We start from the raw sequence: 17,980 nt of genomic DNA on the forward strand, positions 1-17,980 counted from the left end.
GGGGGGGGGGGGGGACACCGCACTGTAAAGCGCCGCGGGTGTTTCTGACCGGCCCAAAAACCACCCGCGGTTACAACGCTGCTGCTTGCTGCATTTCCCACCCGGTTTTAGCCGTTCTGTGGAGGCCATCACTTTTCCACACCGTAATAAAGCAGGAATTTCACGGTGTCTCAGCCTTGCCTGAGAGGCCTCCCCCCGCCACCCCGGGTCCCGTCTCCGTGAGGGGACGGGGCAGCCCCTGGGTCCCGCCCGCGTGAGACCGCCTCAGCAGGGACTCATTTCCCAACGAGCCGCCCTCAGCCCGTCCCCGCCGCCCGCACCCCCGTACCGGCCTCCACGGCGTCGGCGACGCCCAGCGCCAGCGGCCCGCCCTGGGCAGCGCCAGGGGAAGGGACGGCCCCCGGGGAACAGCCACCGCCGCCGCCCGGGACCGGCCGCCCCTTGCTCTTCCTTCTGGATGAGGCGGACATGCTGCCCCGCCGGCGGCCGCCGAGCGGTTCCGGGAGCAAAGGGCGGCACCGCCCAGGGGGCGGGCGCTTCCCGCCGCTCTACCCGGCCATGGTGAGGCTGTGGCGGGCGCGGGGCTGGGGGGCCCTGGCGGGGCTGCGGCCGCGGCCGGACAAGTTCGGGGGGGTGAGCGTGGATCTGGCCGAGCTGCGCCCTCCCCTCCGCCTGGAGCAGGCTACCTTCGGGCGGTGGCTGCGGGGCAAGTGCCGGGCGGGGACCGGCGGGGTGGGGTGAGGTGGGGGGATGAGGGGCGGCGGGTTTCCCCATGGTGCCTCAGCCCCTGAGAGAACTCTCCTTAGCCGCCGCAGCGCCGCGCGGGCGGTCCTCGTCCTCCACACACACACACCCCCAGCCACCGTCGTGGGGTGGAGGGTGTGGGCAGGGGCGGTGGAAGGTGGCGAGGATCCCTTTCCTTACGGCCGATCCCCCCACGAAAGCCGTCGTTTTATCTGTCGAGGCCAAATCGCGCCTCACAGGGCTCCAAGATGGCGGCGCCTCCTGTCACGTTCCTACGGCGCGGCCTGGTTTCAGCGACGCAGCGCTAATTTCTCATGCCTGAGAAAACCGTGCTTTTCTAAAGGACTCTAGTATCCGCATTTGTGAAATTATTTACTTTATAGCTAGCTACAGTATGTGGATTTCAAGGTCTTGGTGTTTCCAAGTCAGCCAGGTGCAGGGTGTCGGGGAGGGAGGCCCAGGCACTTGACCCAGGCGGGCCAAGAGGGTTAGTTCATACTGCGAACATCACAGTCAATACAAATTAGAAAGTTTACTGAGGAATTCTCTCTCTTCCTCGATGGTTGCCATCCTGGGAACTTCTTGCCCTGGTGCCAGACCCCTGAGCCCTTTGCTTCCCCCGAAAGCTGCAGCACTCGCGGTGTCCGACATTTGCTGTCCCCCGCTGGGAGTGCACAGCTTCCTGCCGACAGAACGGGCTGAGCTTAATCCTTTATGTTATAGATTGGTATTGGGATTAATAATCAGCCTTTAGTCATATTAATGTTAATTACCCAGTCTTATTCTGTTAAATCTCTTTATATTGCAACCTTTAGGTTTCCTTGTTCTTAACCCAGTTCCCCTTCCCAGGTGGGGAGGGAGGGATCGTGGAGTGATAGAGTAATGGGCAAAGGAATAACTGTCTGAACAACAATAAATTCTTGTGGGTTCCTCAAACCATAACACATTTGACAGTAGTTTGACCCTGTAGTAAATGAGGTGAAAATACAGATTTTCACGCGTTAATCCCAGTTGTCGTGCGCGACAAGGTGTAAGACCAGAGAGGACAAGGCAGGGGGGACTGGGAGTAGCAGCAGCCCTTACCCTCCTCTCCTTGCTCTCTCTTGCAGGCGCGGTGGCCCGGTGGCGGGAGGAAGGACGCCTGGCTGTCTGGCTGCACGTCCCCATCCTCCAGAGCAGGTTTGCAGAGGCAGCCGCTTCGCAAGGCTTTGCTTTCCACCACGCCGAAGAGGGCTCGTCCACCTTGACGCTGTGGCTCGGAGAAGGGCCCAGCAGGCTACCAGGGTACGCCACCCACCAGCTGGGGGTTGCAGGTTAGTTGCAAAAGCAGTTGGATCCACAAAAAGACTTTCACACCGGCCCCTAGGACCAGGCTCAGTAGGAAATCGACTGTTCCTCTGCACAGCCAGTGCATGGAAACCAGCTGCTTACTGTGTGGGTAACTTTACAAAGCGAAGCATGTAATTGCGCCTGTACAACCCTATGCATTGTTAAAAACTGGCCAAGAAAGAGTTTCCTCGAAACAATTCCAGGCTGAGACAACGGTAAACAGCCAAGGGGGAAGATAATGTCGTCCTGAAGCTTTGAAATTACCTCACAAATACTGGTTTTGAACACTGTTTTGAGAACCATATATTGGCTTTTTGCTTGCAAGTAAGAGCGGTAGGATTTCAAGGTTCAAGCAGTTTTTTTAAAGTGAAAAAGTAACTACAAGCATTTAGAAAAAAATCGCTCCTCTGCTCCCTGTCCTTGCTGTAGATGCTTAATATATGTATCTATCTAAACTATGTTCAAAGTAAGGTCCATAAATGGGGTGAACTTGACCCAACAGGGATAGTTAAGGAGCTAGTACAAATGCTAGGCTAAATTACAACAGTCCAAAAGCTGTACCAGGCTGTGCTTGGAATTCCACAACCCAAACAAGTATATTTTACAAACAAACAAACAAGCGCCTGGCCACCTTACTCTTACCCATCTGGACCTCCCACAACCACAGTTGGAAAGGAGTTGCTCTGAAAACTGAGGAAATTCACAAGGAACTAGATAAGATGGTGTTCCTTTTTTTTTCTTATACAGAACAGGGAACTGATGATGAGTCAACTTGAACTTGGCTTTACCAGATTTGCATGTTTTTGCCCTCTCTCTCAGCAGTTTTCCACAGATAGGAAATTACCAGTCCCATCGTTCAGTAATCTCCTGTAATCTGAGGTAGTACCAGTACCCCTCCTGCACTGGTGAAGGCTATTCAGCACCCAGCAGTTACAGCAGAGGGGCAGCAGATCTCTCCCGTTACAAGCTAGACTTGTTTGTCCTTGGCTTGCAGGGACGTTCATTCTTCAACAAGTGGTTTTAAACCCCATAAATAGCAGTTTGAAAAATCTAGTTAGGATGGACTTATAAAAACTGGATTATTCTATGTAGCAGCAGGTCAGGTGAAAGTAAATTTTGGACAAAGAAAGCCTTCAGTTACAAAACGGTGCTGCTGCTCCCAGTCGTAGGAGTTTCAGTTCCGAAGCCGGCAGGGGGCAGCACAGAAGCTGAAGCCGGGCTTGGATTTTTTTAATGGACATGTTAGAGCATGTTTTCCTGAGGTATGAGGATCTCACCGTTAAAATATGCAGCATTAAACTCGAGTAAGATCATGCATTCTCCTAGCAAAAGCACCGTGTTACTTCTTACAGTTATAGCTTGCATGTTTGAGGAAACATGACTAACTGAAAGGGGATTTTTCTGAAGTAGGTTTTGCATAGCTGAAAGTTCTGTTTAAAAGAAAATAATGTAACAGATGTGTTGTGACCCTGATGGTTATCAGGAAGGATGTAATACAAGAAAAACAGTAACTTTAAAAAAACTCTCAAACATTTGAAAATACGAAAAATGACCTTTCAAAGCATAATTTGCTGTTGTACTCTGAGATAAACACTTTGCACTCTGTAAGTAAGAAAAAAACTTAGAAGACAGTTTCATAAATGCAGGTATATGGATTTCATAATTTATTACACAGGTTTAAAAATTGCACAACGTATAATGTATGGGGTTTGTTACCACTTTTCAAACCTGTACATTTTTATTCATTATTGGGAGTTTCTTTAAAAGAGGTAAAGACTTAAGGAGGGCATGTGTGCAGGTAGACAAACAGATTTTTGCGTGTGAAATAATGACCGCAGTATTTTTTTTTTCCCCTCTGTTCCACTCACTCTCAGTGGATCTGGAACAGATTCCAAGAATACACTAAGCAGCGTGGATACCACCTAATGTGTGGCTATTCCAGTATCTTTCTATTTCAGGAGGGAGAGCCTGGCTGGCGGAAGGCCTTTGTTCTATTTTTAATTAATTATATTGAAATATTACACTATTTAAATACATGCATGTATATTGTATGTATGTGCCAAACCTTAGGCATTTTTATCTCCTGCACAAAAAACTGGTTTAGAAAGTTTCTGCAGTGAAGAAAAGCAAATGTGCTGATGAGAGTCTTCATCTCAAAGCTGTGGCCAATCAGTTAGAGAACTTAGTCCCTCGAGCACCCTGAAAGTCCCCAGCGGAGGCCCTCGCTGCGGGAGCTCTGCTGGCCTCAGGGAGCCGGCGCGGGGAGCGGACAGCAGGTAGTGCCTGCAGTGCCAAGTAGACCAGCAGCTGGTTTTTGTCCTGTCTGGAGTTTACCACACAGCGAGTGCTGCGCAGCCTGGGCTGGTGCCTCGGCATCCTCCAGCCAAGCGATGACAAAGGTGTGAATAAGCAAGGTCAGGTCATATTTTGCCAGACTAGATCGGAGTCGCCAAGCGGAGAGAGTAGCAAACGTTACTCATTGGGCTTGGCCATCATTGTTTAGAAATAGTGGAATATGTGATGTGTCTTCCAAGGAGCTTACTGCATCCGCTTGTAGGCGGCAGGATTTTCCAAATATGTCAAGGCACGGAAAAGCTTCTGGTGTGTGAAATGATTAAGATGTTTTTGAAAAGCATTTCCAAAATTCTCCACCTCCTAGGAGGAAGTGTTCTGCCATCCAGAAAGTGAGGTGTTTGTTAATGTGCCACATAACAATGGCGTGGGAAGAGAAGTGAGGCAGGAAAGTAAAAGGAGAGGAAAAAGTAAAAGTCACTCCCTTCTCCCTCATGTGTAATATAAGACTTTACAGCACAGGTGTTCTTTTCATTGCTACCTACCTTAGTCCAGCTGTTGAAATAAAGTCACTGGAGTTGAAGAGAGAGAAGGGGTCTCCACGCACTTACACGCGTGATCGATAGCCTTGGCCAGTCCTGTTCCTTAAGGAAATGTGTAAAATGAGCAGCTGCATAAATGGCAAACTGCACAGGAAGGTGGAGTTAGATAGGTGGTGATGGTCCAAGGAATCACAAGGGATTTAAAAGCAGTTCCCAAGTTGTTTTACAGAGTAGTACCGATTCTGGTCTGCTGGCATTTACAATGCAAGCAGTCACACGTGCACTCATTACATGGATGACAAGTGCTTTTCAACTCTGAATATCTTTTCATACATGTTTACATCAGTCATAAAGAAAACAGGTAGAATGAAGATATTTCCTCCCCCTCCCTCCCCCCCATTACTCACTGTCTGGAGTTGTCTAAGGAGTATTTTTTTTATTAAATAATTTTCTTACCTGTTTCCCTAAAGAGGACACCGAAAACAAAGCAGTGTTGAAATAGCAATTACTTGGTTAGGCTACAAGTGTAAACCTTTCCAAAAAGTCATCCTGTCATTGGATGATTTAAAGCTCCAGGTACCACATTTGTAGCCAGAGGGAGAGTTTTTAAAACCACAGCTGAGAGGCTGGCGCCAGGCTCGTCCCACTGATACCATAACCAGGTGTGGCCCAGCGAGCCCCAGCAGAGGGACTCCTGAGTTATGGGTGGCAAAATGAGACCAGACAGCAAATCCCATTAGTGTTTTTCCTTTCTTTTTGCTTTGGATTTAGATATCATCTAGCAGAGGTTCTAGACATCTCGCAGAGAATTTCACTGCCAAAAATTACATTCACAGGCACTGATTTCTGGGGAACAGAGGAGAGGCCGTTCTTTCTGTTTGATTCAAACTGCAGTTTCCTGGCTCCAGCAGTCCTCCTTGGTCTCAGCACACCATTTGGCTGAAGAATGTCTTTTCTAGAAAATAATCCCTGTAATCACAGCATGCATCAAAGTAGCTCCTGCTTTCCTTTTGTTCCCTCTTTTAATCAGTGCAGTGCTTGAACCTGGGCACTGCTAAATACATGCAGGAGGAATGAAATCACAAAGTCAGAAGCCACGGGGAGGCAGATATGTGACTACCCTCTTAAAGCATGTCCTTTGACATATCTTGAAGGAAGATTGGTATTTCATCTTTTAAATATTCCTCCTATGCATAAATCTGCCATGTATTATTAAAAAACAGGATGTTTTGAGCTGGACACTCATTCCTTAATAATTCCCTTCTGTGGAAATATGTCCCCATAGCATTTTAAATGTGTATATCATCACAGATCTGTCCATCTCCTCTTCTTCCTGCTGTAAAATGATATTGGCATTTTTTTATTGTTACCTACTAATTTGAAACCCATGCATGACTGATGTGGAAAAGAGATTGGTAAACTGCACCACTGTACTCACTCTGCTCACCACAGTGCACTTTAAAGTCTGAGAAAAATACCTGTTTTAAAGGGAAGACATTGTGAAAGTATGACCAATGAGTGTGACATGATGACTAAACATGAAAGCACTTGGGTTTTAAAAAGTAGGAAAGCTTGTAATCTGTGGGATAAAGTCATGGGCTGAGCATGAGCACACAAGGAAAAGCTGAACTTATCGGTAAAAAAAATAAAATGGGATGTATGAATCAAGTGAAAGTGTCACTTTTCCAGTTGGAAGCAATGCTTTTTGATTAACAAATGGACTCAGATTACTGTGCAGTTCCTATCAGGAGTTCTTAGCTGGGTAGTACGGTACGGGTTTATAGCCAACCAGTTGAACATCACCAGTAACACTAAACCTTGTGTATTATTAACCAGAAAACAGGCGAGAGTTTCATCATGAATGTCACTGGAGAAGGGTTCTCGCCCACCGTGGCTGCTCGGCCAGAGTCACTGGAAAAATCTCTGTTCTTTGAGCAAAGTCACAGACACGTCTCTGCTGAAGCAAACCGCTTTGCTGGATGATTTGGAAGATATCTTCGATCTTGCATTCTTTAGTTGTGATAATATTAACACAAGCAAATTATTTTCATTTCTTGTCTAGTCTGGAACTTAGATGCAGGACATATTTTTCTTGGTGCTGCTAACTTTGAATTTTTATACAGGATACTTAACCTTTTTTCATATTTCATTGTGTATCAGTTTCCCACCGACAAACCACTTTCTGTGATTCAGCCAGACAAATCTTGCTAACTGTAGACTGAGTATCATTAGGGGGTTGTCCTGCTTTATCAAAACATTATTAAATTATGGTTGTTAAGACTGAATGTAGTCAGTCTTAATCTTTTTCAATATTATCTCTCTACTAGGTGCTGTTCTGGATGAAAGCACTGGAAAGGTGTTGGTGGTACAAGACAGAAATAAGGTAAGTTTGTGATAGGATTACAAAATAGAGATGTTCATTTAGATAAGCCTATTCTATAGTACAAAAACAAAGATCTTCTTTTCATTCCAGTCCACAATTGTGATAGTTAATTTGTGTGTGTCTTGGAACACATCTATCAACAGATTGCTGTATTACATTTGAAGGGAACTAAAATAGACTTTGAAAATCAACAGCTTTGTTGTTAGATATAACTGGTAGTTGAATCAGTATCCTTTTTGCTTTGAGTTTTGTGTTTTCTCCTGACCCAAGAAGCCCTGACCTTGCGTTAGGATCCATGCAGACCTCTGGAAAACCCCTGTGGCTCAAAGTAGATTTTGGGAGAAGGATTCTGATTTTGTTTGGTTTTGAAAATTCCAGGCACACCTGTGGCTTTAAGTAAGCAGTAACTTGGTTGGCCATGGCCTGGACACCACCTTGGTACAGCAGGTGTGAAGATCATTCATTTCTTGCTGAGTGAAACGCTTGACCTCGCTACTGGGAATGCCGAACCCGAGCGCGCTAGTGCGGTGGTGGTGGGTCCTGTGATGTGGCGCGAGGTGACCAAGTGTCCATCACCAGTAACGGCTTCCAGCCACCACCAGGCCAGCCTGGGTTCTGATACAGCGAGTGCAGAACGCACAGGCTCGTTAGCAGCTGCCTGTGCTATTCCATTTAAACTATACTTCGCTTCCATTTGCAAATTAAATAAGAGCACCTCTGGTACGGTGAGATTAACTGCAGTTTTAACATGGAAACAGTCAAAACTTACATACACTAACTGAGGCATGAAGTAACTTGGATGCATCATTTACATTTTATATAGTTAAAACTGCCAGAATCTCACTGGCTACAATTTTCTATCTTTCCTGGAATACCTACTAAGAGCTCTCTTCTCAGAACCCAAAACATCAGTTCATTGGTGACTACAACAGAGTTAATGACCTTGAGTGAAAGGCTGCTTTCATAGGCAGGTTAATCACACACCACGTTCCGTTTGTAACGCAAGAGCTCGGAGGAAGAGAAACGCCCTTTGCTTGTTTCCTGTAAACTAATAATTTTATGATTTTACTTACCATAAACTAAAATTTCAAGGACTTGTCTATAGCAGGCCCTTCAGGTTTACATTCAGTAATTACCAATTAAAAGACAAATCCAGCATGCAAGCTATAGGCTCCAAAAAGTGGTTCCAGTTCCAGCGAGTCTCCAGGAACGGAACAGCACATTGTAAACTTTAGAAATACCACCCTTAGTTTTCCTCTTAAGCACACAGAAATTATAAAACTGAATGCTTACCTTTTAGTAAATGTCTTAAACACTTCTCAAAGCGTAACAGCGGAAATCACACATTCTGCATATTTTGAAGTTTCCTAAGCCCAGGAGGCCGAAGGTTTAACTTCTTAACGCTGTGGTTTTGTTAAAGCTCGCCCACGGGCGTTTGAAATGCAGGTGTCTCTGTCCAGTTTTACAGTGAGACGTCGATGCTCTGTGCAGGTTGTAGGTGCAATTCCGTGCTGGCCAGAGGTTGCCTCCTTAGCTGCTGGCCCCAGAACACAAGAGGAACCAGCCGGGCAGCATCTGCCCTTCAGCCCATTCTGAAAAGCAGGATGGGTATATTCCAGGGCAACGATTCCAGCTTACCTTTCCAGAACAAAGCAGACACCTCGCACAGGGAGGGAGGGAGGTGAAAGGAAAAAATGATTATTTCTGATTCTCCTCTTCACAGTGCCCTTGTAGTAAGTGGATAAAAGTAAGCATAAACACTGAAGCATATAAATACCCACACGTTTGTTGTGCAGTGAACAAAGAAAATATTCCAGTGCAAGTAAATTGGCTCAGATGGTGTCTGTTTCCCACTGTCAGTTCCACCACTCCTCTCCCTTCTTCTTCCCCATGAAATGAAAGATTGCACTGAAATGGTTACTTTTAATAAAAATGATGTTCTGAAAGCTTTAAAAAAAAAATTAAACAGCTAGTGCAATTTTTAGAGGTGTTTGGGTTTAATCGTGAAAGGACAATTCCACAGCACATAAATTTCCAGGAACTGAAAGCAAATCTGAAAGCCAGCAGACAATATATATGTATTTTCCATATGCACTATTTTTAATCTGTTATGTTAAATTCCTATCCAAGCCCTTTAAGCGTACCCAGAAAAAAAACATTTTCCAGTGAAGCTGGTGGGATTTCAAATCACTGGAAAGCACACAACTTCCCTCTCTGTGCTGCATGTACAAAAGAAGCTACCTCTTTTTCTCCCCAGAGTGTACCTTTTTACTGTGTTAACTTCTAGTTGAAGGTTAACTTCTTCCTACATAAACTTTTAACAAGGAAAGAAATGAAAAAAAAGGGAAACCTTTACATAGGTGTAAAGGTAAAGCCTGCAAATCTTTATGCATTTGCAAGAGGTGTAGGAACTGTGGCTCCTTTACCAGTAACAGCACCAAGTCTGCACTTCACATTTGTTTTTAAGTACTGAACTTTATTGCAATTCAATAAATGCTTCTACATATAAATCACACACAAGGCCTCAGTTATTGTATTCCATGAAAACAAATGACAAATTACACTAACTGGTTATTACAGACACACAAAGTCATCTTAAAGCCAGTGCAGTATAGAACAGTACTACAATCATAATACCTGTTTGTAAGATTAAATATATATACATTTTTTTAAAAGCCAAAACCATGGAAGTGGAATACATTAGTGATTAAATATAAGATTACATAGTCTGTAGCAGCTTTTTTTAAATATTCAACTACTCTATCTAGTTATCTAGCAGCAACATTGTCTAATGACTGTTAGACAGTTTGTATTTTCAATCAGTAGATGCTTTGTTCCAATATTTCATACAGACTGTAGATATCTCTGATCACCACTTTAGCAAGAACAAAGTAGTTTCTACTTAAAGCCTTAGTGATGTTGGTAAGAGTAATCACAATACTGCAACTTCAACAACAAGAAAAGGTCACGTGTTAATTGTCTCCTTCATACTAGAGAGTACAAAACAGGCTGCCTACTTCATTAGTATTTTTTTTCCTCCAATACAGACTCTGAATGCGTGGAAATTTCCAGGAGGTCTCTCTAATCCAGGCGAAGACATTGGTAAGTCCTAGGACAACAGGTCAGACATCAACAGAATTACAAAGTCATTAACAGTACTGAGAAACATCGTGACCCATATCACTCCTATGACTAATCACTTCTTTGAATAAAAGGCGAATAGATGAAGCGACACGATCCCGTGACCGTAATGGTAATGGGGCAACGTTATGTTCGGGGAGAGAAGCTTTGAGTTTATAGCGTTTACCCTTTTCCACAATTTCTCTTAAATGAGTGCTTGAAGCCAGCTTATTTTTTTGTAGATTTGCTGGATATGCTGTAATCTGAGCCAAAAGGGCAAAGGATTAAGGTAATCAGAATATAACCCAAATAAAACTGAAATGGGGAGCTCTCAGCTCACACCGGAATCCAGCGCAGCGACTTCTATGATGCACTAGGCAAAAATTTCCAGCTCTCCATTTTTAGGTGCAAAACAGAAATAAATACACTTGCTTCCTTCCATGTTTAATCTAAACAAATGAAAAGAACACAAGTTCTTTGGCACAGGACCAGCATTAAGTGCAGCGCCTGAGCCCCGGGCACCTACTTCCAACCAGAGACTTAAGGCACTTCTGTGTTAAAAACCAGTGCTGATGGAATGAACCCTGTCACCTCTGCCCAGCGCAGCTGAGGGTGAGCACTGCTGCAGGGTGTGCAGGGGCGAGTGAATAAGGGTGGTTATGAAGAGAGAGAAAACTGTGATTTTTCTCCTTGTATTTCACCCCTTAAAATTACGATCCACAGACTGGTTAATTCTTAAATTATACTGCAGTTATTAGGTAGATCTTGTATATTTGCTTATATTAATTTAGCCCCACATCAATATTCAGATATGAACACATTCTTCAAAAACGCAGAACTCAAAAATGTTGCCCAGAGCAATGTGGCAACTCTGGCAAAACTGGGTGTCAAGCCCAGATTTCCTGACTGTATCATACCTTAGAAATATCTACTATTTTTAGCAGTGTGGAAGGCTTGTATTCCAGTTCATTATTTCAATTCATGGAGAAAGTTTCTGGTGAGTGGGATGCAGCTGAGCTGTAGTTTTCATAAGTCATGAGTCACATTTTAAGTCTTTTTGTCAAACACGGTGATAGAAATCAGAATTATTTGCTTGACAATGCAAATACATAGAGTGACATGGATGGGTGTTTTCAGAAGAACCCCAAATGCCGTGTATGTTGTCTAGCCAGGCTCCCCTTCACTTCTAGAGGATGGCAGAGAGATTTTTGTACTGAGGAAAAAGAACAAGTAGCTCTGGCAACAGCTTTGCCAGAGGAACACCCAGTCAGCCCGTGGCCATCCCTCAAGTAAGAGGTGAGCTTATGGCTGGAGCCTGGGTGTAGGGATTGAGAAACACCTCGGGGGAAACAAGTCTCTTACAGCTCCCCTCCTGCCACTACTAAACTGTATGAGAATAAAAGTTACGATTCTCTCCATCACATCTTAATATTACAAGAAGATATAAATTAGTGAAGCACAAAATATAATAGAGATTAAATCTACTTTTTTTTTATCCTTACATAAAACCTTATAAATCACAGTAATTCAAGGGAATACATTACAATTAAAAATTGCAACTACAATACTTGAAGGTCCTGTAATGATATAAAGTGACAAAATATACGGCTGCCTATTTTAATGAGTACAAACTGACTTGCGCAAGTAATTTGAATAGTTTCATAATGCAGATTAAGCAAAGTGCACATATTTTTGTATTTGAGTATTTCTGAAACTCAAGCTCTTGAGTGTTTCTTCTAGTTTAACTGTCATTATATATTTATAGATATATACACATTTAAATAAAAGGGAAACAGAAAAAGGCACTCTACCTAAAAGCAAAGCTCAATGCTTAAGTGAAATTCCTAATTATTTAATTTCTTTTACCACAGCCTGCCTCAGCATTCCTCACGATCTCAATTGTTTACCTTCTTTGAGCGCTTTTGTGTACTACAGCCCCTTGCCTAACAATAAAACCACTTGCCACATGGAGTCTGCTTAATTTTAACACTGCATTAAACCAGAGCACTGCAGAGGCATCTCTGGCCCACATAAAATGCAGGGCCAGTAACAGTAAATGAACATTTTCCCCATATGCAGTAGCCTTTTAACTAAATAATACTGTAGTAAAGTCACAAACGTAAATGTTTGCAGGCACCATGTACTAATGGGTCTCCAGTCCCACACAGACCTCTACACACTTGGTGTAAACTTCACACAGCTCGTTCCGTTGCAGGATGGAAGTTGAGCTGAGGCAGAATTACGTGCAGAATCAGGGCCATTGACATTGAGTTGTTTGGCCTCTGCTGGATAAATTGTTTTGTTTATATATTGCTAGCCACTGTATGTCCTGAAATTATTTCCAATATTTTAAACTACCCCTAAAATGCCAGTTTTGTTCACCTCTGACGTGTCAAGATGCAAGCTTCCATAGGAAGGCAAATCTCTACAAGGTCTTGTAAAACGTATTTTGCTTTGGGAAGTAAGGCAACATGCTCATTTCTTACTGAAGATGAACTAACTAACTGAAGCAGGTAACACCGCAAAACAGCTGTATGCATTTACTACTCAAACAAGACAACTGTGAATTTACAGAGATTTGGAAAAAGCTGGTATTTTACCTATCAGTAGAATTTGACTAGACTACAAAAAAAAAAAAAAATCTTTATTTGGGCTTTTCAATTTAAGTTGCTATTAAAGAGAAAAATCTTATTTTTTAAGAGTCCTGGATAGATGGGTAATTGTCCTGCTGTAATTGCAGTGCACAGACCTTCTTGACCCTTGAAGTTACGGCAAGGGTGACACATGGCTGTGGCTGATGCACACAAAATGTACACGTGCAGCATGTTCTCTGCAAGAACGTTTCTCCATGCTGTACTGGTGCTATGGCACGTCTCAAATGGCACTAGACACTTAAGATACGTTTTGAAAAGAATTTAGTGCCAACTTTCTGCAAACAATATCTTTACCTATTTTGATACTCCTGGCAAAGCGCAATAGAACGTAGGGATTTGATGGTGTGATCTGACACACGCCCAGGCGCTCCGCTGCACGGGGCCTGACTCTGGAACTGGGCAGAGGCAAGGGCAGAGATGGGGTGAGACTCAGCGGACTGATTATGAAAGCAGTGGAGCCAGCGGCCATCAGAACATCCGTTTCCAAACCACGCCCTGTACAGTATTATCAAAAGTTCCTTACTTTCAGCATTCTGTCGGATATACACAAGCAAGGCATAGAGCTACTGGGGACCAAAAAATCAGCTTATCCTTGTGTCGAAACAAATAGGCTTACATTCTAAAAAGCTTATGAAGCAGAACAGAGAACACTTTGAGTGTGAAATTTTCCATGATCAAAAGGCTTAGAGAGCGTTAAGGTATTCTTCTGCGTATTGTAAGGGCTGCTCTTTTCACCTAGGAGACACAGCAGTTCGAGAGGTTTTCGAAGAGACTGGCATCAAGTCAGAGTTCAAGTCCATCCTCAGCATAAGGCAGCAACACCAACACCCTGGGGCCTTCGGGAAGTCGGATATGTACGTCATCTGTCGCCTGGAGCCCTCCTCCTTCAACATCAGCTTCTGCCAGCAGGAGTGCCTCAGGTGTGAATGGATGGACCTCCTGGAGCTCGTTAGGACAAAAGACGCTACTCCCATCACCAGCAACGTAGCTAAACTCTTACTTTACGGGTACCGGGAAGGGTTTGATAAGATTGATATAACCATGAGAGAGTTTCCAGCTGTCTACACAGGCCGGTTCTACAAACTGTACCACAGGGAGCTGCCCGAGTCCTACAGAAACATTACATGATAGCAGTACATTTCACATTTCCTTAGATTAATAATTTACATTTATTACTTTAGTGTTATTTTGACCATATTAAAATTATCCATGGAATTCTTTTTAGGTAATTATTAGAAAGTAATTATTTATTCTCTAGTAAGCTATAGAGATATAAATTATATTTTAAAGTAAATATTGCTGTAAGTGTGCATCGGATTTGGTTTCCTTTACTCTGTAAAGCAAACATAAGGTAAATAAAATAGCTCTACATAGAGATCTAGCAGAAAACAGAAGTGTTACTGATCCTGAAAATACATTTTCCAAGTAATTTTACCTCCACACACACTGGCACAACAGGTTTAAAGAGCAATATAAAGACAGTATGAAACATTCATGTTTTAATCTGGTATCTGCAAAAGTAGTTAATATCAGCAAATAATTGCTTATATTTTTGCTACTGTGGAGAGGAGTAGGAATCTCGATGTCTTTAGTGTGGTGTGGCATATGTGCTTGGAACCCGCCATGGAGATCAGCTCTTAGCAGACATGGGAAGAAAAAGGATTGCTTTCTGTCCAGGTCCAGTCTTTGGTCCAGGTTTGTACTGTCCAGTTCTTTTCAGTGCCACGTACCAATCAGAGTACTTCCGGGATCGGTAAGTGTTATAGTTATTTGATTCCAAACGCTCAAAAAAGAAACATTCTTCTGTTGCACATTTCTAAAAGGAAAAAAAAGAAAAGGATTATTGATATTCCATCACAACAAATCAATTCTTCAGATTCATGGAACTACCTGAGAATGTAAGTTAGCAATACATTTGGTTTTAAGAAATTAAACTGAAATGCTTCACATTTAAAGAAAGACTTCTTGTTAAAATACAGTTTTTAACTATGATTCGTTTATTGTCTTTAATGCAGACCAAGCAGACTGCAGTTTGTTGACACTGTGTAGGTCTTTGGTCTGATCTGAAGCTCCGTCAGACAAACGAAGAGCCCTGTCCCTTAGCACCTGCTGAGTGATCCCAACTTCCGAGCTCAACAGTTCTGCCATCCCATCCTAGGTTACACCTCAACCCAAGCATTTCCTTGCCTTCCTCAAACCAATCTTTTTATCAGTCAGTTAATTAGTTTTTATCAGTTAGTTTAACTGCGTTTATCCCCAGGCAGGTTCACAACAGCAGAGCCGCTGTCAGTGGACAGCCGCGCTCTCACTGCGGCAAACCCCCCTGCGGCACCAGCGCTGCCAAGTGTATTTTGTCCACGACAGGGATGGCAGGGGTTCAACACCGCCGAAACCTGCTGGAGCAGGTGGGGGCACTTCCTTTTCATACACAGCATCTGTCAGCCCATCAATTCAGTCACACTCATTTATCCAGAAAATACTCCGGAATGCCCGAGGAGGAGAAAAGCGAGTCATCAGAGAGCAAGCATGCAAAAATCTTGGAGAGGAGACAGGGAATGTGAAGCAACTTCCTAAACAAGCAGGCTACTCTTTGCTACAGTCTGCTGTTAATATTCATGAACATATGAAGTATCCAACTAGAACTAACAAGTGAGCTTGGAAAACTTAGCCTTCATACAGTAGGCACGAAAACATACAAGAGAAGAGTAACTCCTCGGATACGCCATGTTTCTGTAGCTACAATCAATTAAGTCATTCAAATACAGTCTGTAATAAAGTGATCTGTCTCAAAACATGTCTTCAAATAGAACTGGCTTTTCCTCCAACTATTTTCAAATATGAATTTCAGTTTCTAAGGAAAACAAGAGAAAATCCTTATGCAATTTCTCATTTCTATAACTCACTAATATTTTTACATTTCAAATTGCAGAAATCAAATTAATAATTTTTGTATTATTTGTATTTTAAATAATCTTTCTCAAGATGAATTGTATTTTAATGCCTTTCATTCCAGCAATGTGAAAACACATGCATTAATCATCTCAAGCCACAGATCCAGCCTGAAATGTATTACAGTAGCCTTAAGAAGGCACAGAAACTGTATTTAAAAAAAAAAAAAAAACCACACAAAAACGGCATTTAAGAACAAAACCAAACTTTAATCAGAGTTTAGGGAAGTTCAGCACAATTGCCCCAACTGTAAATTCTAGTAAAGAGATGATGGCAGCCGGCTCACGCCTCGCCTGCGCCTCCTTCCTGAAGCAGTGGCACCTCTGGAAATCCCAAGATAAGTTTAAAAAGATTAAGTTTTAAGATTAAACTCCTCAAACAGATTTTCAGGCAATTTATGGGTGAAAAAAGAAAAATAGAGATAAAATAAAGATAAAATATAAAATAAAGATAAAAGATAAAATAAAGATAAAAGATAAAATAAAGATAAAAAAGATATTTTGAAATGAGCCATGCGAATAGCTCCAGACACGCAAGTCCTTATTTCTCCACAAAGCATATGTGATAGCAATGCTTTCCTACAGTACGTTGCCAATGTAAATATTTTGACATAAAAGCAAATGCTTAGGTGACAAGGCTAAGGTTCAGGCTTCACGAACGATGTATTCCTTAACATCTGCCAGAGGTGACCCTTGGGAAGCTGGACTGCTGTCCAGCACAGTGGGACACCGGACACCGCACTGGGAACCTCAGCCCCTGGAGGGGACTTATTTTGTTGTTGGTTTTTTAAATACACTTTGGTCTAGGCTGCATTCAAAGCGGTGATCTGGCAGCGAGAGCTTTCAGAGCACATCACAAAATACCTCAACTCTGCAGCCCTTCATGGAAAGGCTAAAGGGAGGGGAACCACTTGACAAGTCCGAGCGACTAATAAAGCGCTGAGTGCGGGACCCTTTGCCGTCAGCAACGGCGCTCGTAGCCGCGCCGGTACCAGGCTCTGCCGTGTGCCACCGCCTCCAGTCACCACTGAAATCCTCCGGGCGGTTCACCCAGGGGAGATCCACTGACCCAAAAGGGCAGCAAATTCCGACAACAAAGTTTTTTCTCCTTTATTTGCGCAGCCAAACAAACAGCACCCACTGATTGATTGTTCAGTGCAAACTGCATCTTCCTTAGCATCACATTATGCCAATTAACTAGTTTTGACATTCTGGACTCAGATTAAGAATTAAAATTCCTCAAGTCTGCTCATGCTCAAAACTGAAACCAGAGGGTAAACCTGTAACTACCACTGCGGATGGAGTATGACCCGAGAAGGGTGATGATACATTTAGCCTTTTCTAACTACAAAAGGGCCAGAAAACAAAGGTTATTCTCACAAATATTCTTGTACCATAATTTTAATCCATAACACCCAAAAGAGAAGAATTTCCCTTCAAGTCAAGTCCTTCAGTCTGGCAAAACCTGTCTGGTCATAGTGAAACCACATAAGCACGACCGACAAACAAACAGGTCATATCCTTAAATAACAAATTATTTCTCGTGAAATACAAGAGTTAGTCAAAAGTGCAATTTTTCCTTTCATGGGGAATTTAAAAAAATTTCTTCATGAAATTAAATAATCAAAACCCATTTAATTCTGTGAAAATAAAAATATTTCATTATTATAATTAAATGAAACTGGAAAGTCAAAATAAGCCATATCACAAGTGACACGTTTCAATTTTTCCATTAAAAATCTGATAGAATCGATTCATTTCTGCGGAAATATTTTTAGACAAAAGAGCATTTTCCAAGAGGAGGCTTTAACTGGCTGCATTAACGACCAGCCGTTTCCTCCAGTGACTGCCCTGGTAAAGACTGCCTCTCCCCCCGAGCACAGTGAGGGAGTCTGTTAGTAAGCAGGGAGCACAAAGCTGCTAAATTAAACGCCGTATCATCCACCTTCCAAGACCAGAAGGCACCCG

General features: G+C 43.0%; 2 protein-coding genes across 3 annotated transcripts in view; one reads left to right on the top strand and one right to left on the bottom strand.

The window, feature by feature from the left end:
• The first annotated feature begins 539 nt into the window (after positions 1–539).
• On the top strand, positions 540–14,453 carry NUDT6 (nudix hydrolase 6). Of its 2 annotated transcripts, none has more exons than XM_014949880.1 (5): positions 540–706; positions 1,854–2,057; positions 7,235–7,290; positions 10,338–10,392; positions 13,804–14,453. In XM_014949880.1, exons 1-5 carry the CDS (start codon positions 559–561, stop codon positions 14,190–14,192), a joined length of 852 nt encoding a protein of 283 aa, XP_014805366.1. In that variant the 5' UTR covers positions 540–558; the 3' UTR covers positions 14,193–14,453. The 2 variants fall into 2 exon arrangements, with proteins under 2 accessions (XP_014805366.1, XP_014805367.1); XM_014949881.1 differs by having other exon boundaries at positions 13,807–14,453.
• Positions 14,454–14,607: 154 nt separating this feature from the next.
• The window catches only part of FGF2 (fibroblast growth factor 2 (basic)), a 65,885-nt gene continuing 62,512 nt past the window's right edge, over positions 14,608–17,980 (bottom strand). Inside the window, exon 3 of the mRNA XM_014949868.1 lies at positions 14,608–14,880. Coding sequence (XP_014805354.1) covers positions 14,695–14,880 — 186 coding nt within the window. The 3' untranslated portion in view covers positions 14,608–14,694. The remainder of the gene's footprint in view (positions 14,881–17,980) is intronic.

This window comes from Calidris pugnax, unplaced genomic scaffold, assembly GCF_001431845.1.
Source record: "Calidris pugnax isolate Ruff unplaced genomic scaffold, ASM143184v1 scaffold42, whole genome shotgun sequence".
Classification (NCBI taxonomy): Eukaryota; Metazoa; Chordata; class Aves; order Charadriiformes; family Scolopacidae; genus Calidris; species Calidris pugnax.

Bases quoted from the DNA above. Each gene is read 5' to 3' on its own strand.
- NUDT6 (XM_014949880.1), top strand. From the start codon at position 559: ATGGTGAGGCTGTGGCGGGCGCGGGGCTGGGGGGCCCTGGCGGGGCTG. The intron at 707-1,853 runs GCAAGTGCCGGG...TCTCTCTTGCAG, and splicing joins CTTCGGGCGGTGGCTGCGGG to GCGCGGTGGCCCGGTGGCGG. The intron at 7,291-10,337 runs GTAAGTTTGTGA...CCTCCAATACAG, and splicing joins TGGTACAAGACAGAAATAAG to ACTCTGAATGCGTGGAAATT.